The sequence below is a fragment of the Triticum urartu genome, chromosome 2 (genome assembly GCF_003073215.2).
Source record: "Triticum urartu cultivar G1812 chromosome 2, Tu2.1, whole genome shotgun sequence".
Taxonomy (NCBI): Eukaryota; Viridiplantae; Streptophyta; class Magnoliopsida; order Poales; family Poaceae; genus Triticum; species Triticum urartu.
The window spans coordinates 315616263-315638447 of NC_053023.1; the positions used below are offsets into that span (position 1 = coordinate 315616263).

The 22185-nt window shown below is 43.7% G+C and overlaps 1 protein-coding gene across 1 annotated transcript; it reads right to left on the minus strand.

Moving 5' to 3' along the window:
* Window positions 1–2252: 2252 nt before the first annotated feature.
* Window positions 2253–14137, minus strand: LOC125537141 (ubiquitin C-terminal hydrolase 12-like). The gene is made up of 32 exons (XM_048700438.1): window positions 13977–14137; window positions 13587–13662; window positions 12698–12845; window positions 12440–12597; window positions 11970–12235; window positions 11669–11887; window positions 11462–11570; window positions 11261–11376; window positions 10935–11033; window positions 10087–10196; window positions 9607–9681; window positions 8859–8937; window positions 8629–8775; window positions 8474–8554; window positions 8255–8374; window positions 7656–7778; window positions 6795–6872; window positions 6605–6693; window positions 6409–6517; window positions 6217–6285; window positions 6014–6124; window positions 5560–5615; window positions 5298–5475; window positions 5105–5206; window positions 4960–5031; window positions 4784–4849; window positions 4635–4700; window positions 4451–4534; window positions 3974–4090; window positions 2977–3051; window positions 2813–2896; window positions 2253–2727 (listed from the first exon to the last, which is right to left on the minus strand). Exons 1-32 carry the CDS (start codon window positions 14010–14012, stop codon window positions 2686–2688), a joined length of 3360 nt encoding a protein of 1119 aa, XP_048556395.1. The 5' UTR covers window positions 14013–14137; the 3' UTR covers window positions 2253–2685.
* Window positions 14138–22185: the final 8048 nt, after the last annotated feature.

Below are 22185 nucleotides of genomic sequence, written 5' to 3' on the forward strand. Positions count from 1 at the left end.
GAGAATGTAGTTGTTGAACACCTCACCAATGTTATTGACCACTAAGTCAGTCTTGCAGTGTGTGTCAAGTGCATGACGTGCCCAATGTTTAGGCAGTATATTGCACATCCATTCCCATGCATCCTTATCCTGTTTTTTTAGTTCTTCCATGGCAACATCAAAGTCACACTTATCAAAGGCATAAGCAGCAGCATCTACTAATTTCTTAAGGTCTCCGCCCTTGTACCCAGCACTTTGAAAATTTGCATATATGTGCCTAAGGCAGTACCTATGGCTAGACTGAGGGAATACCAAATGAACAGCAGCTAGAAGACCTTTTTGCCTATCAGACATGAAGGTATAGGTGCCAAACTGACCTGCAGTACCACCTAGTGCATACTTGAGTTGATTGAGAAACCATGACCATGTAGCAATATCTTCCATTCCAACGACACCGAATGCGAGCGGATAAAATTATTATTGCCATCTCGAGCTGTGGGGGCAAGCACTTGTGCTCCATTACCCATCTTAAGAAAACATCCATCAATCCCTATACATAGTACAAAATTTGGATAAATGCAATTGACAAAGGCGAGAAATATTAAACTATAGAATAAAGAGGTGAGATATTTACCAATGAAAGGCCTGCATCCATTCTTAAACCCTTCGATTTGAGCATGCAGACCAAAGAAAATACCATGAAACCTTGGGTTCTTTTCAGGTTTGTTGATTGGACGGATTGTCCACACATGGCATCTAGAACCAGGATTCTTTTCCATTACGGTTTGCAAATAATCTCTGATACGCAGGTATTGCCTATCTTTATCTCCTTCTACAGCTTCAAGAGCTTTATTCTTCGCCCTATACGCCATGTGCCTGGATATTTCAATTCCAAAGCGCCTGTGCACAGCATCAATAAGAGCAATTATATTTATGGTTGGATCACTCCTGATCTCATCTTCATACTCCTTAGCAAGCCAAGTGATGTTGATCCTTGATGTATCCGTGGTTGTGCCACAAGTGTGTGGCGGCATTATCTGCCTAATGCAATGCGTCTTTTCTCCCTTTATTTGAGATGAGCAAACCATGAAAGCACAAGTGCCACCCGAGCTACAGCAAGCAACCACCCTCTTTTGGTTATTTTTCAAATATGTGAAGTCTCTGATGTGAGCTATGTGATAATTATCTAAAGCCTTCCTTAATTGTGTGACATCATGGAAACACAAGTCCAATGCGAACTGTTCATGTGCACTGCTCTTGCTCTCATTATAGTACGTTCTCTTCTTCACTGGCATTGCTATGATCTTCCTCTTTCTCACTGCTATTTCTAATTCCAACACACTCCATCATCGTTGTCTAAATTTATTATCTCTTTATTGTCCGCTCCATCACCAGCGACGGGATGGTTGCCGTTGTTGCCGCCTGTTGTTCCTGTGCGGAAGCTCTGTGCGAGGTCGTTCCTCTGCTCGAACCACTCTGTATGAGATTTTTTTTTTTGAGAAAACTCTGTACGAGATGGTCATGTCTTGTTTGATCCACATGGGCTTTCAGCCCAACTTTTTTAGTAGCCTTCCAACCCACTTGTTTAACTGTTTTTTTTTTGTTACTCTGGTCTTTTCACTTCTTGGTCTAATATGTAGCTGATGTGGCCGGTTTCTATTGCCACGCGGGCACTTACAAGCAGGACCCATGTGTCTGTAATTATGTTAATATGAAACCCGTATAGTAGGTGTTTTGCACAACAGTAGCCCCAATAAGTGATGGTTTGTGCAATTCCATTTGTCTTTCCTCGTGGGTAAGGCAAACAATCAAAGTCCAAAATAAGATGTCGTAAATTATCAAATCCAATGTAAGCAGTGGCAAATTATCAAAGTGCGAAGTAGTAAGGGCAACCCTAAACAAAACTTCACTACCGTCACCCGCACGGATCATCAAACCATGGCATTTAACGAGCTTAAAATCCTAGGCAAAACATGTTACTAGCATACTTTTGAACCGAGACTTCCCAGCCGTAACTTTCAGTTGCTGTTAAGAATAATAACCCAGTGTTATTAGGGGATAAATCCCCGCTGTCCCGCATGTGTAATCCCACGAGTCCATCAATAAAGATAACTGATTGAATCATTTGCTCTAACCCATCTCTCGTTTACATTTATAACAGCTGCAAAAAGACTTCAAATGGTGCAATTAGAGCAGAGGGTAAGGAAGCTCAAACTCGAGTCAGGTGCGGTAATAGCCCTGTAGCACAGCTTAGGAGAGTCAGATAATACAAATTTGTGAAAAGACGCAGAGCACTATATCATCACTGGAGTTACAGATACCGTGTGACCGTCAACAAGGACTGGACTTGTACAGCTCACAACAATAATATACAGAAAAAGCATCATCAACAACTCTGCACCTAGCAACAACTGCAGAACCAAGCAATCCACTAGCTATTTGACTGTATAGAGCACCTAGTGCAAGAAAAGAAAAACAGCCTCCTTATCTACTAAAAGGTGATGGTTCGTTGGGTCATCTCTGCACAAACTTTATATATCCAGGGCAGAGTGCGCGGAAACGCTAGCTTACAGGCTCCGTCATTAACTTGAGCAACTAGTCCTGCCATCATATGGCACACGATTTATTCAAGCCAGCAATTTCACTTTCAGCCACTTGCTTGGTGGTATTGCATGGCAGGACGTCGCTCCCGCTTCTCACAACTGTCTAGTTGTAGATCTTTACAGGCCTCTCAAATGAATGGCGGTTCTGCGCACAACATATGAAATTAGCAAAATTCCAGACAACACACCTGACATTATTGGCACAAGTTGCAACAATGTGCAGCAAGTACCTGGTTAGCACTATGTGCCTTTCTTGGCGCTGTGTCCGGGTGCTCCAGTCCAAGATACTGCTCCCAAGCTCCATACATGTTTCTCTAAACAAGTTTATACAATTGAAATCAAATTAAGCGCTACAAAAGCTGCTTCATCAAGTAGATAACTAGCATCATAGTACCTGAAATCTCGTAGCTACAGTGTCAGAATCTTCAAAATAGTCTGGGCGACCAAGGGATATGTACGCAAATTTCCACTGTTCAAATAGAACATGTGTTAGCATCGGACAAGTACATTTTAACCAATGTTTGCACTAGGTGTCAGCTCCACATACAAAATGCAAGATAAACACGCCTCGAAGAAATAAAAAGATAGTATGTATCATGTTTAAAGCAGCCCAACAGCTTCAAATGGACAAAGCCTAATTTTCTAGAGATTACTGCCAAGCTTAGACCAATGCAGTTGATTAATTATATGCATTGTGGATGATGTGTCATGCAGATAAGCAACTCATGTCCTAGCCCACCGCTATCTTCCAATAAGTATTAATACTTCCTCCGTCCCAAAATAAGTGTCTCAATTTTGTACTAACTTTAGTACAAAGTTGTACTAAGGTTAAGACACTTATTTTGGGACGGAAGGAGTACCTTTCCAATTAGGTTAACACCAATTTAGAGAAGCATAATTTAGTTACTTATTTTAGATTGTTAGGCTTCGAAACACAGAGGACCACTTTGATGAAATTAAGAACCTCCACTATATCCCCCATCACCTAAGCATTCATGAACCAAGGTTTGTGACAGTATGTGTCGGAATATTTAAAGTTCCACATCGAAATATATAGGCGATAAGCCGCTAACGAAAAACCTACCAGAAAAAAGAAAAAGCTTATGCTTTTCATAATCATTTTATGAGCGCCAACCAAAGTTTGATAGCTAACTGTGTTTCTTAAGCCCCGAGTGAGACCTTGGGCTATAAATGCCAACTCAGATATTTGATGTTTGACTGGTGTTAAATATTCTAACTAGTAAGCATACACATATCTCAATAACATCACATCTAACGAAGATTGGGCGGCGGACACGGATGCACTATGCCGCTATAGCAAAAAAAATAAAACCACATATTTATATACATCGCAATATATGCTGCAGAAACCATGGAAAAATCCTCATTACCTTGGAGAAATCCTCATCTGAGACCTTAAGCTTTTTCTGTAAACGTTCTTTAATAGAAGATAAGGTCTCATCCTCACGAATAACCATAAAGAAAGGTTCTCCAAAATTCTGAACTTGCTGTGGAAATCAGGATAAATATCAAGCATGTGGTTAACTAGAGATCCAAATATGCTATCAGAAGCAGACCAAGGAAATCTTGCTTAGTAATAATTGCCTTGCCCCCAATTCCATCATTTATGCTGGATGGTGGGCAGAACACAACAATGTCAAATATTGGAGTATTAGAGACACAGCTAAAGCATTTCTTTCAGTGAATGACAAAGTAACTTAAAATCAAATGTGGTACAGTGACTAAAAGTTCGTCCAACTGCATTTGAGGAACTACTCACAACCAGGCTGTATTTTTTGTGTTTTACAGAACACAACCAAATGCATAGATCGAGTAACTGAGGGCAAGCATTAGCCAAACTTCATTACCGTTTGGTTTTGAGTGTCTTTGGTAAAATGGTATACATGAATCAAGCGATCAAAAGGACCAAGGTTTTTCTCCTCCTCCGGTACCTACAAAGAAAAGATAACATCATCCGTTGAACGGGTGGTGTGTGCATGTGTTGGGGTGGGGGGGCTCTGGTTTTGTTAAGCATGGCATATCATCACATACCTCCTCTGCACGCAGTGTCCAGTACTGATCGTTGATGTTTTCTATTTTTTCACTGGGTGCAAAAATCTGCAGCAAATACATGGTAAATAACACTTGTCTACTGTGTGGAACTAAATGCAACTAAGAGGTGTTAAACTAGCATGTACCACCTTGTATATCTTGTGGTAGAAAACTTCAAGTAATCGAAGTTCAGCATCAGGATGAGATAGGTCAACCTGATTGACAATGACAGAAGGATGCATAGAACATGAGCTGGCATCATATAAGCAATAAAGCAATCTAGTACATGCCATACAGACCATAAGATAAGGATACTACAGTTTACCTTTGATTTGATATCACTTAGAACATCACCAACCGTGCTATTTTTTGGCAATCTTATACTGTGAACAGACACCTGGTAAAATACATTTGAGACTACTGGACAAAATCAATCTACTACAAAACTTTAAAAGTTTCAACCAAATAACCTCATCCTTGGTGGCATGATGATATGTAACTTTCAATGTCTTCAATGCTTGTAGTTCTGGCAGGGGTATATCCAATACTTCATAGTACAGAATATCAGAAGTCTGATGCATGAAAAGTCATTAGATATGTTACTCTTCACTTTAGTTGTTATTAAGCAACTAATGATCATGTAATGATTAGTTTGTCACAAACCTGATTGTAGTGAATCAGCATATCTAGCAAACGTTCAACGCCTCTGTACTTAATGGGTTGAGGCTTAGGCTGTTGAGAGTAACAATTATGTGATGTAAGACGAATTTTTGATGGGTCATCAACACCAAGCTGTTGAGCGACTTTTTCTACAACTTCATCATACGTGAAAATCTTTGACCTATACAGGAAGGGTGAAGAGAAGGAAGTCAGTAACGATGCAGAATACCAAGATTTGTTTATCACAATATGTCCAAATGTTTACATCTCTAGGCAAAAATCATCCTCCTTGGGCTTCTCCAACGACCGGAAGTGGACAACCTAAACAATGATAACAGCAGTTAATCGTATATAAAAATTGTACAATATATATGATGTTCATAAACATACACATGCAATATGAGAGCGCAGTCCTAGAGAGATGGTAAAATGAATTTGGGAAATAAGATAGCAAACAAAACTAGATACAATCACAAAAATCGTGTGTAACTGTTCTTTTTCTTAAAAAATGTTGGAAACACTAGTAATCTGCTCCCTCCGTCCGAAAAAGCTTGTCCCTCAAATGGATGTATGTAGTTAGTGCTAGATACATCCATTTGAGGGACAAGCTTTTTTGGACGGAGGGAGTACAAGGCAAGAAAATGTCACAGCAAGGAAAATGTGTGTAAATATCAGATAATATAAGATTCTGAACTAGCAAGTGGAGTGTTCTTTGGCACCTGTCTGTTACGTATATACACCAGAAACGATGGGACATCAGGGTATCTAAACTGGTCAGCAGTATCTGGTTTTGGGGATTTTTGAAAACAAACAATATCACCATCTTCCAGCTGTGAACACAAAAATAATTTCAGATATGACAATATCAGAGAAACAAGAACGATATCAGTTCAAAATATAGAACTATAGACATCGGATTTACCTGGCAAGAGCGAAATATAATCCTATTATCAATGTATTCACACATCACATTTGGCTCGAACTTAATTTCCTAAAATTGGTGGAAGATGTAAGATACTGAACCAAAATATTATGCTTATCACATATGCATCAGGCTAATTAAGCTTCAAGACTCATTACCCTCGTAAAGTTCACAAAGAGCCTACCAACATACCTCGTAAAGTTCGACATCATCATCTTGCAAAAAACCAGCCATTTTTCTCAATTTTGGCAGAATATCCTGTGGTCTTCCTGAAGCCTTCACAAAGAGCCTACCAACATACCTGAAGAAAGCATTCATCAGACAAGTAAGACTCTAGTCTAATCACAAATGAGCAATGATGCAGAAGGTTAGAAAGTATGAGAAGTACCGCAGCTGTTCCTTTTCAGGATCATAGAGTTTGAAGAAAAGCAAAATATCATCCCTGGTCTTGTCTGGTAGAGCAAGAGGTTTTAGGTCCTGCATTGCCCATAAAAATTGCAAACAAATTTATTTTAGTTGGAAGTAAATGACAATATCAATACTGCACCGAAACAGACGGGGAAGGTGTGCGCTATTACCAGCCCAAGTTCAACTTCCAAGAACAACTTCAGTTCTGCGTTGTGGGCCTTGTTTGCTGCTTCCTTTAATTGCCCAACCTACATAAAATGTTTACCCTTAAGAGTTAAGTGTGTTTGCCCATATGCATAAAGAGAATACAAATGCTGAAAGAAAGACAAGGAAGTATTATTTTCACAAGAGATCACACCAATAATTAAATCGGGCTAGATCTAGTTTGACTGCGACTTAAAAAGAGAAGAAAACATAGGAGACCCTGGCCGTCATTAGAATCAAGTAAATTCTGTCGACAGTTGAATGAACAGGAAAGTTTTGACTGCAAAAAGAGAATGCTTTACATAGTGGTTGCACATAAGATGATACTAATGGGTGACATGCAATCAAGTGGAAGAATCGGAGCAGGCGCAACTTGTCCGATAAGAAGTATGTGCAACTAGTAATGTGGTATTTTCTACTGGTCAAATCTTTTTATTTACAGGTTATATCTTTTATACTTCTTCTATCTTACAGACAATAAATTACTGCTAGTCTACTGGAGTGCACAACCATAGACAATTCAACAGAAACTTGCTTAGACGAGTGGTGGCATTCAATACCCAATATTGATTACTAATCAATTAAAAACAAATAATTAACATCCAAAAGAACTACCGCATCGTAATACAAACAGATTTCAGTTATGAACACCATAAGTTATCACAAAATTACTAGTTTCTGAAGACAGAGTAATCAACCAAGAAACCACAGGATACCAAAACCGTAACATAAAGTATGTGTATGTTCCATTCAGCCCTTGCAAATACTCAAGGAGAACTAGAGACAAGAAAATCATTATCCAATGCAATGTAATGGAAGCATCTTACAGTTAGTGCTTCTTCTTGAGGAGTCAACGGTCGATTGGGTCGGTAGGTATGGTTTTGCCGCTTGGCCCACAACCAAAATCGTTGAAACTGCGTAGGGATGCCCAATTCTTTTGCTACCTCCTCCTGTAAAGCACTTCACAGATGACTGATCAACATGGAAACCATGAAATTCTACTCTTATTGGCGCTAAGTTTGGTATTCCAAAATAACAGTGCACATAAGCTGTAGCAAGCAAGACATTCCTCCTTGATATCATACTGGTAAATTAGAAATCCTATCAATGATTCACAACTGTAGGCTACACCTCCAGAATGTTAAGAAACACATAAATGTGCTACTTAAAACCAAAGTATTATTGCACCATTTTAGGCTTACTATTTTTGAAGAACAAACAGCAACTAGTCCATCTGAGATAGGCATCAAAGTGTTATTTTTACCAAAAAGTGTCATGTAACAAGATAGGGCCACTCAAGCCTTTGAATCATCGGTTTTGGTTTATGGATACAACCAGTAATAAGCAACAGCCTGATTCGATTCCTACAGCTGGAATAAGCCAAAAGCAGCATCACAGCAAACATAGTCTTGCCCCATGTAATTACCTTGAATTGAGTAAAAGGCATCTGCTTTTGAATACGAAAGCTCGGGACTTTATCATGATCAACAAGATCAAAATATATATCTTTCCCTATCTGAGCAGTCAAATCGTCATCCCTAGCAACCTATACAGGAAGAGAACATGTGAGAAAACTAAGTGAAAATAACACAAAGCTGCTTAAAACAGTTGATGTTTTCTACGCCCAGCAGGTTGACTCAAATACCTTAATGATGGTATATAGGTGGGCCTCAGCTTTCTCCTTTTTCCGGCGCTCCTTCTCTTCACGGTCCTTTTCCAGTCTAATCTGGGAGCACACGGAAATATAAGACTACTAAAATAGAAGCTCTGAATAGACAGATATCTTAGGAGACAGCTTACTCGAAGGTGCTCAGCTATGTCCTTCTCATCCACATTACAAATTATTTTGTCCTTGTCGCTTTCACGAATGTATACAAGCATGTATGCGTTCGAATATTTGGTAAACTTGAACGGAGTGTTGTTTAAGCCAGGATTAGTCTGGGGTAGCTGCAAAAATGTAGGTACGATTAATTAGCCCAACATTCAGACACCAAATAAAGGTATTGTACCCATGAGGAATTGTAACGAACCTCCTCCTCACCACCATATTGCTCTTCCAATGCCCTCTTTGCATCTTCTTTTGTTACACGCTCATCATCGAACTTGAACCTGGAAATTGTTGCTCAGCGGGTAACTAAATTAAACATGAACACAACAACTAGCCAACAAGATCAGATTATGTTTCGAAAAGCAAAGGTGGCCATCATGCATGCCAACAACTACTTACAATGGATACATTTGGTTTAAGATACAAATAAATTTCTAGAGTAGATGAGCAAAAATAATCAAACGTAAGGTGTCGCTCTGGGCCAAGGCGGGAGCCGCTGGCCTTCGCGACATCATCCCCCAGACATGGGACGTGCACTGATTCCCTGTTTTCATCATCAGTTATGTACTTCTGTACCTCCTAGGAGGATTGTAACATAAACCCTATCTTCTCAATACAAAGAAACGCAAAAATCTCTTTGCATTTTCTCGAAAACATTGTCAAAAAACATGCATCGTTGCCAAAACAAAAATAAACTCTTTGTGAACAATTCCAAATCATCATGAGTTTGATGAGCCAGGTAGCACCGCCACAGGTGCATTTAACAAAATACTGTGAAATTTTATTGGCAGCACCATGCTGTCCAGCTGCAAACAGCAACTGACCAAATCCAGCAAGAGTAAAAAAAAATGTTGACAAGCCCAGCACGGCCAAGATGGTTACAAGAATCTGCTATTTTCCTACAGGGAGCAGAGCCAGTCATAAAAAACAATCCAGGCAAACAGACGTACCACTGATCAGAGAGCGTAGGTCTTATGAAAGCATAGTAATGCCCACCATGAACACCGCCACTATGGACAAGAACACTGCAAGAAATTAACTGTTATGAACTGTATCGAGATAAATATTAACATGTAATTATGAGTTGCAATCATTATTTTACTTTTTACCTAGACTATCTAAAAGGTTGGGCCATTACCCCCCCCCCCCCAGCTGTTATACCATAATTGTGTCTGATCAAGAACCATGCATCTTTACTTGGATTTAGCTTAAGTTAATGGACATAAGAAGTATGTCCATACAAAGAAACACTTACAACTCATAGATTAATTATGGTCTGGCTAGGATCTCTAGGTAAGTTGAGGACAGGAGAAATGGCAATATCAGAACATCAAATTCACCTCCAGTACTATTGGCTAATTAACCATGATATGTGACATCTTCAACTATCAAAATCTTACACAAGAAAACATTAGAATATCCAACCTAACCTGTGCAAAGTGTAAAGATTTCGCACATTCCTGTCTGCATCGGGAGATAAATACTTCCCATCATCTCTATCCAGATCCAACTGAAGTGGGAACTCGTAACGGTCATTTATCTGCATTTCAGGAAGTAGAGGTAAGTATTCTTCATAAAAGACCCTCCGTCCCATAATATAAGAGTGTTTTTGACACTAGTGTAGTGTCAAAAACGCTCTTATATTATGGGACGGAGGGAGTAGAAGATAAAAAAAAAAGCAAAGGAGACTTGAATTTTATGAACTAAGTTAGGATTTGCATTTCCAATAACTAAAACAGTATTGAATGAGGTGATGTTGTTGCACTTGAAAATCATTTATACCACTTGATGTCATCTTAGTATATGCAGCTGTGGTAGAAATCTAATAATCCAGAAAATTAAAAAAAAGTGACTGAAGAGACATGTTGAGACTTTATTCCAACTTTCAAACAGATGGCTAATGTAAACTCCGAATGTATCAGCCTGATACAAGTGTTAGCATTTTGTTCACACTGCACATAGAGTACTCAGTCAACATCACTGAACAGAAGGTTATTACCACCCTAGAAGATAACAGTGTTACTACTATGGTTCCCTGAGATCAGACATATGCTAGATAATACTGTGCTGTATTCTTTTAAATAGGCATTTCTGCGCTTCAAATACAGATACTCAGAGGTATGTGTAAGCATTTCTGCGCTTCAAATAGATACTCAGACAAATGTGTAAGCCCTGTCAGGTCTAAACTTTCCCCTACCAACAAAGTCATCATCTTCAAATTTACTGGAATGCGAAAACAGAGACGGATAAGTAATAAGTTGGTGGCGCTGATACAAACCTTCACCATTGTGTCACGCATGAAATCATATTCAAAGCGTTTTAGCTGAAGTTGTAGAACAGGAGGGAAGTCGATAAAAAGAACACCTTTCTTTGCATCCTGAAACAACAATATGTCTAAGTAAGAAACCCATGCAATACATCGATTTACTTTGTTGCCAGATAATCAGGTAACTGGTGACCACAGCTCACTATATTCAACAATCAGCGTGGGGTTAGGGTGTGTGGTGGGGGTGGTGTAGCCCTATTTAGATTAAGTTCAGGAAACCCAAGGTTGAGAGGGTGCATGGGTTGCTTGAGCTGCCACAAAAGCTCCAGAGGACTAACCTGCAATCCATGCTGTTCCGCATGATACTTGTTATCACCTTCCAGGCGCTCCACCTCCACATACTTGTCAAATGAAGCATAGACGTCCTGACAACCTTTGACATCAAGCTGTAGGTCTGCAGAAGCATACACTACAATTAGGTCAAACAAGGGTGCAAGGTTTAAACTTTGTTAACCATTTTCAGTAACAGCGTCACTTGCCATAGAAGGATTCCTTCCTTGTTGATTTAAAGTCCACATTGATACACTCGATATAGTTCATGTGATGCCCTTCAAATAATTGTTGGATTGTGCCCTCCACAACGGTTCCCTTGAATCAACATTGTACAGGTATAATTCAGTCAGAGATATATGATTCAATAAACAACACCGGAGGATATAAAAAGAAAGAGCTTACAGATGTCAAACCTTCATCTTATCTTCCAACTTCTCAGAAAGAACTCTATTTAGTTCTTGCACATCATGTTGCATAAATGAATCGTGCATGTCCCACCCAAAAGATTTTGTTAGCTCCTTTGTGGAAACACTGCTGTCATTATACTGCAACTTATAAAAGAGACTTTGAAGAGCTAATGGAATGCTTCCTGAGGGCATATCATTCTCAGTAGTGGGCATATGATAAACCGCCTAGCAAGCAATATACCAAGTTACCACAGTCCAGATAGGTTGAGCAGAAAAAGAAAATAATCTGTGAACAAGGAGTCAGTACCTTTCTGAAATATGGAATGTGATAGAGAGTCTGAAGGAGAGAATTCATATAGCAAGTGGCACCTTGGTTTTTGAGGCCAACATAGCCAGTCTCCTTTTTAGAGTCATAACTCCAATAATCAACAACCTTACACACAGCAACCTCTGCTTCTATTACACAAGTATCATTTACAAGATAACCTCTACTGGGATTGTAGAGTTCACTCAAAGGCATAAATGAAGTGAAACCCCAATCGCTTTCTCGAGCAGAGAACTGATGTTGTGTTTCTGCAAGCATTTCAGTTCACTTGTTATAGAAGCCGTTACACCTCAGATCAAAATATTGTCTCTATTGGTTAAACAGTTCCAATTGTAGGGTGACTAGAAGATGGTCAGAGAACTTTATGTAAAATGCATAAATTGCAAACCAATGTACCATAAGCATTCTTCTTCGCCAGCAGATTATTACACACAAAAGGGGCAAAAAAGTACCTTTTCTTATTGTAAACTTGTTGTGAATTTGATTAACCACTGAGAGGCTGAACTGTGCATATCTAGTCCATCCATAGGGCAAGACTGCTGAATCAGCAACATCCAAATACATAGACAAGAATTCAACATTATTTCCCCTTGGGAAAATCAAAACTCGCCTGAAAACAAAAAGGATTTGATAAAGAACACTACCAGACATTCTCGGAGACCAGGGCTAATCAAATACTATTTCGGAGAAAAAGAGCAGTAGGAACCTACCACTTGTAGCCACCAACAACAAAAGTTTCAGAGTAGAGCTTCTTCGTATTCACTCTTGATAGGTTATCAATGGTCCAAGTAAATCTCGAGATTGGTGTATCCTCTGTTGGCTGGTTTTCGACAGTAGCAGCTGGCTCAGCAGGCACAACTGGAGTGACAATACAGAGTCAGCATGAATGAATACGGCTTAACCTTACATGGCAATCACATATAATAACAAAACAACACTTAATAGCACACCAGTTCCAACTGGATCCTGTATTACCACGAAGCACAAACAAAGGGCGCGATTAAATGCATTTGCTGAACATACTGCATAGAGAGACAAAAAATGCAACCCAGAAAGAAAGCAAATAAAAGAAGTTTCTGTGTCAATGCAATTACACAAAAACGCAATTACAACAACCCTAACAATTACTACAGAACCACATTGGCATAAAAATGTCACAAGTAGATCAATAACCCAGCATGGGGCAAGGAAATAACGTTGCAAGCGAAGCAAGCAAGCTTTTTTGTTAACTGGGAGCAGTGATTGGCATTATTTTTATATCTAACAAAACTACACAGAACCATGATAGCTCTGAGTATAGAGCAACTAACAGATCAAGCAAATGATGAATCACCGTTCTGCACAACAAATATGATAAACAATAGAAATCCTGCATAAGGCAGAAAGTAAAAAATCTTGCAATCAATCAAATAACGAATCATCATTCTACACAATAAGCAGCAAAATACTCCCACCAAAGGGAAAGAAAAACGAGACAGCAACATGCAACCTACAGGGTAGCTAATCAGTTCGACACAACACACGTCTGAGAGCGTCAACAGGCAATAAAATAAATGACAAGCCGTAGCAGAAAAGCGAGGCGAGGTGACGGAAGAGAACCTTCCATTGGCTGCGTCCCGTTGGGTAGCTCCTGGTGCGGCACGAGCACCTCCTCTTCCTCCTGCTGCGGCTGCGGCTGCGCAAAATTGACGTCATATCAGATCCATCCCAACAAACCTCATCAAAGCGGCTAAAAACCCCAAACCCTAGAATCCATTCCGCCCACGCGGGATGCACACCCTGGCTGAGGGCACCAACGCCAGAACCCCCGCCCAGGAAACCAACCCAGAAGCCTAGGGCAACGGACACCGCGGCGTCCGCAGGCGACGATGCGTACGGCAACGCGGCTGCCCAAAGCGACGGACAGGGCCCGCGCGAGGAGGAAGGCAAAGAGGGAGAAAGGGGATGCTGCGGGGAGAGGGCTGCCTCGGCCACCCCGCGCAAGCTTACCTCTGCGGGCGCCGGGGGCGGTGTGGAGATCGTCATAGCGACGGGGGAGGGGACCAGGGGGTGGCCGGCGGCGATGTGGGGCCCGCCCCGGGAGTGGGTTGCGGGAGGCGTGGAGATCGCGAGGTGGGGGTGAGGGTGGGGAAGGGGGGGAGGTGGAGGAGAGAGAAAGCGGGGAGGTTTTGGGGGTCGTGGAAAGTTCCAGGGTCTTATGCGGAGGCTTGCGGAGCAAGGACGGTGGGGGAATGGACGGGGGATACGGGAGAATTATTGAGGTGTGGACGGCCCAGATTTCATGGGCGCAATGCGTGGCGCGTGGACTCTGCTAGACACTCGAGTTCGGTAACTTTGTTTGCTTCGCTTCTCCAATCTCAACTTGGAGGTATGGGCTTCACAGATTTGCACGGTTTTAACTTGTCCTTGCTAGCTAAACAGTGTTGGAGATTATTAGCAGAATTAGATTTTTTGTGCGCAAGAGTCTTGAGTGCCAAGCGTCAAGCCTTTCCTGCGCCGTCGGGCACTCCGGCCCCGGCGCCTCCATGCTCGCGACGTCCACCACTCCGGCGCCGTTGCCCACCTCCCTTGATGGCCACCCCGCCCGCCTGCCGCATCCGCGAGCTGAGATGGATGGAGTCGAGTTCCTGCTCTGCCGGATCTGAGGCCCCATCTTACCTCGACGGGCTCCGCACAATGCCCCCTCGCTAGGCCCCTCCTCCACCCCTACCCTCCGCCATCGTCGTTGGTCCTACGCCGCATCCCTCGCTTCAAGGGCCATCGTGTGGACCATGGACACGAGGCCGACCGAGACGACGGCTGGAGGGTCGCCACGGGCGACAAGAGGTCGCGCTTTCCGCGCAACACTCGGCTTCGTCGTTGCAGCCCTAGAGTGTGTCGCGAACCGCCGTCGTCGCCAGCTCCCGGCGAGTGCCCCCGCTGTCTCGGCTTCCATCCCCGCTCTGAGTGTAGGCGCGACGTCCGCTGCCGGCAGTGCCGCTTCTTCGGCTACATCGTCAGGAACTGCACCACGCGTCCCAGCTTCCCTGGCTCCTTCCAAGCGGCCATGGACCTCCTCCCGATCCCCGCAAGCTCCTCCGCATCAAGCGTGGCCGGACCGAGCCAGCCTACGTCTTCCAGGCCCGGCTCCCCGTCACCCTGTTGGGGAACATAGTAATTTCAAAAAAATTCCTACGCACACGCAAGATCATGGTGATGCATAGCAACGAGAGGGGAGAGTGTTGTCCACGTACCCTCGTAGACCGAAAGCGGAAGCGTTAGCACAATGCGGTTGATGTAGTCGTACGTCTTCACGATCCGACCGATCAAGTACCGAACGTACGGCACCTCCGAGTTTAGCACACGTTCAGCCCGATGATGTCCCTCGAACTCCGATCCAGCTGAGTGTTGAGGGAGAGTTTCATCAGCACGACGGCGTGGTGACGATGTTGATGTTTTACCGACGCAGGGCTTCGCCTAAGCACCGCTACAGTATTATCGAGGTAGACTATAGTGGAGGGGGCACCGCACACGGCTAAGAGATCAATGATCAATTGTTGTCTCTCTGGGGTGCCCCCCTGCCCCCGTATATAAAGGAGCAAGGGGGATGCGGCCGGCCATAGGAGGAGGCGCGCCGGGAGTAGGACTCCCCCCCCCTTTCCTAGTTGGAATAGGACTTGGGAGGGGGGGAGAAGGAAAGAGGGGAGCCGACCCCCCTTGCCCTAAACCAATTCGGTTTGGGCCTTGGGGGGCGCCCCACACTTCCTTAGCTTCCCTCCTTTTCCACTAAGGCCCATGTAGGCCCATTAAGCCCCCGGGGGTTCCGGTAACCTCCCGGTACTCCGGTAAAATCCCGATTTCACCCGGAACACTTCCGATATCCAAACATAGGCTTCCAATATATCAATCTTCATGTCTCAGTCATTTCGAGACTCCTCGTTATGTCTGTGATCATATCCGGGACTCCGAACAACCTTCGGTACATCAAAACATAAAACTCATAATATAACTGTCACTGTAGCGTTAAGCGTGCGGACCCTACGGGTTCGAGAACTATGTAGACATGACCGAGACACGTCTCCGGTCAATAACCAATAGCGAAACCTGGATGGTCATATTGGCTCCTACATATTCTACGAAGATCTTTATCGGTCAGACCGCATAACAACATACGTTGTTCCCTTTGTCATCGGTATGTTACTTGCCCGAGATTCGATCGTCGGCATCTCAATACCTAGTTCAATCTCGTTACCGGCAAGTCTCTTTACTCGTTCCGTAATACATCATCCCGCAACTAACTCATTAGTTGCAATGCTTGCAAGGCTTAGGTGATGTGCATTACCGAGAGGGCCCAGAGATACCTCTCCGACAATCGGAGTGACAAATCCTAATCTCGAAATACGCCAACTCAACAAGTACCTTCGGAGACACCTATAGAGCACCTTTATAATCACCCAGTTACGTTGTGACGTTTGGTAGCACACAAAGTGTTCCTTCGGTAAATGGGAGTTGCATAATCTAATAGTCATAGGAACATGTATAAGTCATGAAGAAAGCAATAGCAACAAACTAAACGATCAAGTGCTAAGCTAACGGAATGGGTCAAGTCAATTACATCATTCTCCTAATGATGTGATCCCGTTAATCAAATGACAACTCATGTCTATGGTTAGGAAACATAACCATCTTTGATCAACGAGCTAGTCAAGTAGAGGCATACTAGTGACACTCTGTTTGTCTATGTATTCACACATGTATTATGTTTCCGGTTAATACAATTCTAGCATGAATAATAAACATTTATCATGATATAAGGAAATAAATAATAACTTTATTATTGCCTCTAGGGCATATTTCCTTCACACCCACCTCCTCCTTGCCCCCATCGCTGCGGGTACCCCCTCTCCAGCAACGGCCTCCTCCTCTGCCTCCTCATCACGCGAAATCACCGCGATGTCGGGGCACCCCTTGCTGCGCCCGGCGGGTGCAGTTTGCTACATGCCGCGCTCCGGGCGCATCGAGGCGGCCGAGCACGCCCTCGGGCTTGCGCTCGTCGCCGGCGTGGTCGGCAACCGCTCCGGTGTGTCGACCACTGATGTCGCTCGTGTCGTCTGCTCCTGCGTGTCGCTGCAGCCCACTGACTTCACCGTCCACCGTACCCGCAACGGTGAGTTCCTCCTCCGCTTCATCGACACAGCCGCTCGAGCGCGCGCTGCCATGGCCACCGTGCACGGGATGAACTTTCGCCTTCTCCTGCAACCTTGGAGCCGCCTGGGCGGCGCTGAACCTCTCCACGTACATATTCACTTCGACATCGAGATCTACGGCATCCCGGAGCATGGCTGGGACGTCTCCTCCATCGTGCAGCTGCTCTCCCCCTACTGCATGGTGGGACGCCTCACGCCGGAGACCACCAACTGCAGCAACCTCTCCGTGTTCAAGTTAGAGGGTTGGATTGCGAACCCAGATAGCATTCCAAGAGGAGCCCGATGAGTTCGCTGATGCAGATACTGACCGTGTTGAGCGCTTCACGTTGCGGCTCATGCGATTCCCGGTCACGATCCACGTCCATCACACCACCAACTGCCGCCTCCCATCGCCACCGCCGCCCCCGCCGGTCAGCACTAGCTCTGACAACGGGCCGGACCGAGGATCCCCTCACTGCCCTGACGCTTGGCCACACCGGCACGCTTTTCCGTGACCCACCGGAAACCAGCATGTCGGCCACCCCTCTGGCCGCAGAAACACTGGCCGTGCAAATACCGGTCGTCGTCGCCATGCCGCTCCAGCCTGCCACGACTGGCGCGGCGTGCTGGGCCCCTGCCCGGCAACTAGCTCGGCGCCACATCGCCTCCAGTCCACACACGCTTGACGGCCAGTCAAGCGGGCCCAGCTGCACCCCTGCTCTTGTTAGGCCAGGCTGCTATCCCACAAGCCGCTACAGGCCAAGCAAAGTCTGGACCTAAGCCTGGAACTGAGTGCTTCTACTACAAGCAGACTGGTCACTGGAAGCGGAACTGCCCCAAGTATTTGGCGGATAAGAAGGATGGCAAGGTGAACAAAGGTATATGCGATATACATGTTATTGATGTGTACCTTACTAGAGCTCACAGTAGCACCTGGGTATTTTATACTGGTTCTGTTGCTAATATTTGCAACTCGAAACAGGGACTACGGATTAAGCGAACACTGGCAAAGGACGAGGTGACGATGTGCATGGGAAATGGTTCCAAAGTCGATGTGATCGCGGTCGGCACGCTACCTCTACATCTACCTTCGGGATTAGTATTAGACCTAAATAACTGTTATTTGGTGCCAGCGTTGAGCATGAACATTATATCTGGATCTTGTTTGATGTGAGACGGTTATTCATTTAAATCAGAGAATAATGTTTGTTCTATTTATATGAGTAATATTTTTTATGGTCATGCACCCTTGAAGAGTGGTCTATTTTTAATGAATCTCGATAGTAGTGATACACATATTCATAATGTTGAAGCCAAAAGATGCAGAGTTGATAATGGCAGTGCAACTTATTTGTGGCACTGCCGTTTGGGTCATATCCGTGTAAAGCGCATGAAGAAACTCCATACTGATGGACTTTTGGAACCACTTGATTATGAATCACTTGGTACTTGCGAACCATGCCTCATGGGCAAGATGACTAAAGCACCGTTCTCCGGAACTATGGAGAGAGCAACAGATTTGTTGGAATCATACATACAGATGTATATGGTCCGATGAATGTTGTGGCTCGTGGCGGATATCATTATTTTCTCACCTTCTCAGATGATTTAAGCAGATATGGGTATATCTACTTGATGAAGCATAGGTCTGAAACATTTGAAAAGTTCAAAGAATTTCAGAGTGAAGTTGAAAATCATCGTAACAAGAAAATAAAGTTTCTACGATCTGATCATGGAGGAGAATATTTGAGTTACGAGTTTGGTCTACATTTGAAACAATGCGGAATAGTTTCGCAACTCACGCCACCCGGAACACCACAGCGTAATGGTGTGTCTGAATGTCGTAATCGTACTTTACTAGATATGGTGCGATCTATGATGTCTCTTACAGATTTACCGCTATCGTTTTGGGGTTATGCTTTAGAGACGGCCGCATTCACGTTAAATAGGGCACCATCGAAATCCGTTGAGACGACGCCTTATGAATTGTGGTTTGGCAAGAAACCAAAGTTGTCGTTTCTAAAAGTTTGGGGCTGCGATGCTTGTGTGAAAAAGCTTCAACCTGATAAGCTCGAACCCAAATCGGAGAAATGTGTCTTCATAGGATACCCAAAGGAGATTGTTGGGTACACCTTCTATCACAGATCCGAAGGCAAGACATTCATTGCTAAGAATGGATCATTTCTAGAGAAGGAGTTTCTCTCGAAAGAAGTGAGTGGGAGGAAAGTAAAACTTGATGAGGTAACTGTACCTACTCCCTTATTGGAAAGTAGTACATCACAGAAATCAGTTTCTGTGACACCTACACCAATTAGTGAGGAAGTTAATGATGTTGATCATGGAACTTCATATCAAGTTGCTACTGATCCTCGTAGATCGACCAGAGTAAGATCCGCACCAGAGTGGTACGTTAATCCTGTTCTGGAAGTCATGCTACTAGATCATGATGAACCTACGAACTATGAAGAAGCGATGGTGAGCCCAGATTCCGCAAAATGGCTTGAAGCCATGAAATCTGAGATGGGATCCATGTATGAGAACAAAGTATGGACTTTGGTTGACTTGCCCGTTGATCGGCAAGCAATTGAGAATAAATGGATCTTGAAAGTGCTAGTGATCGACTAGAGGGGGGGGATGAATAGGCGATTTTTATGAAAGTCTTCAAAACATGGAAGTTTCAAAGACAAACGATAGAAATAAACCTATTACCATGCAGCGGAAGGTAGACTACACTAGGCAAACCATAGTCAAGTATTCAATGAAGTGAAAGCACAATGAATAATAGCAGCTAGGTAGTAAAGATCAGGTAGGAAGATATTGTGAAGCCAATCAGAACAAGCAGTCACTCAGTGAAGACAAAAGATACTGCAATCATACAATGTCTTCACAAGGACCAACAGTAAGTAAAGGGAAGGGAAGGATGAAACCAGTGACTCGTTGAAGACAATGATTTGTTGAACCAGTTCCAGTTGCTGTGACAACTGTACGTCTGATTAGGGAGGCTGAGATTCAACTCAGAAGACCTCGTCTTCACCTTATTCCCCTTGAGCTAAGGACACCCAGTCCTCGCCCAATCACTCCGGTAAGTCTTCAAGGTAGACTTCCAAACCTTCACAGACTTCGTTCACCGGCGATCCACAATGACTCTTGGATGCTCAGAACGCGACGCCTAACCGGCTGGAGGATTCACAGTCCTCAAGTGTAATAAGTCTTCAGATCACACAGACAGGAAGACTTAAGTGATGCCTAACACTCTTTGGCTTTGGGTGTTTAGGGCTTTATCCTCGCAAGGAATTCTCTCTCAAAGGCTTCGAGGTGGGTTGCTCTCAAACGACAAAAGCCGTACTCTAACTCCGAGCAGCCAACCGTTTATGGTTGTAGGGGGTGGGCTATTTATAGCCACTAGGCAACCCGACCTGATTTGTCCGAAATGACCCTTGGTCACTAAGGAACTGGCACGTGTTCCAACAGTCAGATTTCAAACACACACGACAACTTTACTTGGACTACAAGCAAAGCTGACTTATCCAACTCTGGACAAGATTTGCTCTCATAGTCTTCACTCGAAGACATAGGATTTTGGTTAAGCATCACTTCAGTCATTCTGACTGGTTCTCTTGGACCCCACTTAACAGTACGGTGGTTTCTATGACTCAACAAAGAAAAACACAGAACGACGAAACCGCTAAGTCTTCGCGCTCCATAGTCTTCACGCGATGTCTTCTCTTATCATAGTCTTCAATGTGAATGTCTTCACATACCACCTCTGACTTTAATGTCTTCATACATTTTTAGGGGTCATCTCTGGTAGTAAAACCGAATCAATGAGGGACTTCTACCTGTGTTATCCTGCAATTCTCACAAACACATTAGTCCCTCAACTAGGTTTGTCGTCAATACTCCAAAACCAACTAGGGGTGGCACTAGATGCACTTACAATCTCCCCCTTTTTGGTGATTGATGACAAACTAGTTGAAGTTTTCAACGGGGAATAAAATATGTGAAATTGTAAAGGATAGGTTATTGTCTTCATAAGTGGCAAAGGCTCCCCCTAAAGATGTGCATATAGGTAATTTGCTTTTGGTATGCAAATGCACATGGCAGGTTGTACTTGTGGAGATCCTCTTCAACTTATGATGACAATTCATCATGCATGGAAGGTATGTGAAGATAATGACATGCATAATGAAAAATGGACGTCTGCAGAATGATCTAGGTGCGGAATTTATCGTCGCACATGCAGAATTTATCATCGCATCACAGAAAAGCAAATAAGTAGCAGACGACCATCAAGTTCAAGTGTTACAACTCAAAGAACCAAATGTATCGAAAACGAGAGTTGTAAGCACTTGGCAAAAGTAGCAAAAAGTAAAGCAACCATCCATATGGACCCGCTTGAAGACTATCAACTCATATGCTTCTCCCCCTTTTGTCAGTGAGGACCAAAAAGGTTTGAAGACATAGAGCGCCTACTCGTTCCCATAAGGTGCAGGCGAGGCGACAGGGTCGTCGGTGAGATCCGGTGGTGCAGAGGAACTTGGTGCAGTGTTGTCACACGCTGAAGTTGGAGGAGGTGAAGTTGCATCATCTTGGTCATCGATGACTCTGGTATTTACGATCGCAGCTGAGGATGAGTATTCAGAGTCTTCAAGTGAGGGAGTCCGACGCAAGTGAGCATTTCTGGGAGGAGTTGAGTCAAACTTGAAGCGTTCGGTGAAGCCATCGTCGTGCAGATCAGCTTCAGCACTCAGTAGGGTCAAACTCTTCCACGACCTCTGACAAGTTTCATGAGTGACAAAGGCATTCTTGGTGGCAAGATTGCGAATGCGGTTGACATCCACCAAGAGGCTTTGCATCTGACGCTTAAGCCAGTCGTGATGTTTGTCCTGTTTCTGATGCAGCACGACGAGAAGCTCTCGGTCATTGAGGACACGAGATCGTCTTTGAGGCCTTTGCGCAATGGTGCTACCAGTGGCATCAGTTTGAGCACGAGGGGAACGTGTGTTTCCAGCAAGGGGATAAACACGAGACAC

Bases quoted from the DNA above. Each gene is read 5' to 3' on its own strand.
- LOC125537141 (XM_048700438.1), bottom strand. From the start codon at position 14,012: ATGACGATCTCCACACCGCCCCCGGCGCCCGCAGAG. The intron at 12,598-12,697 runs GTAGGTTCCTAC...TTTTGTTTTCAG, and splicing joins GTTGTTGGTGGCTACAAGTG to GCGAGTTTTGATTTTCCCAA. The intron at 7,779-8,254 runs GTAATTACATGG...AGTGCTTTACAG, and splicing joins TGCCTTTTACTCAATTCAAG to GAGGAGGTAGCAAAAGAATT.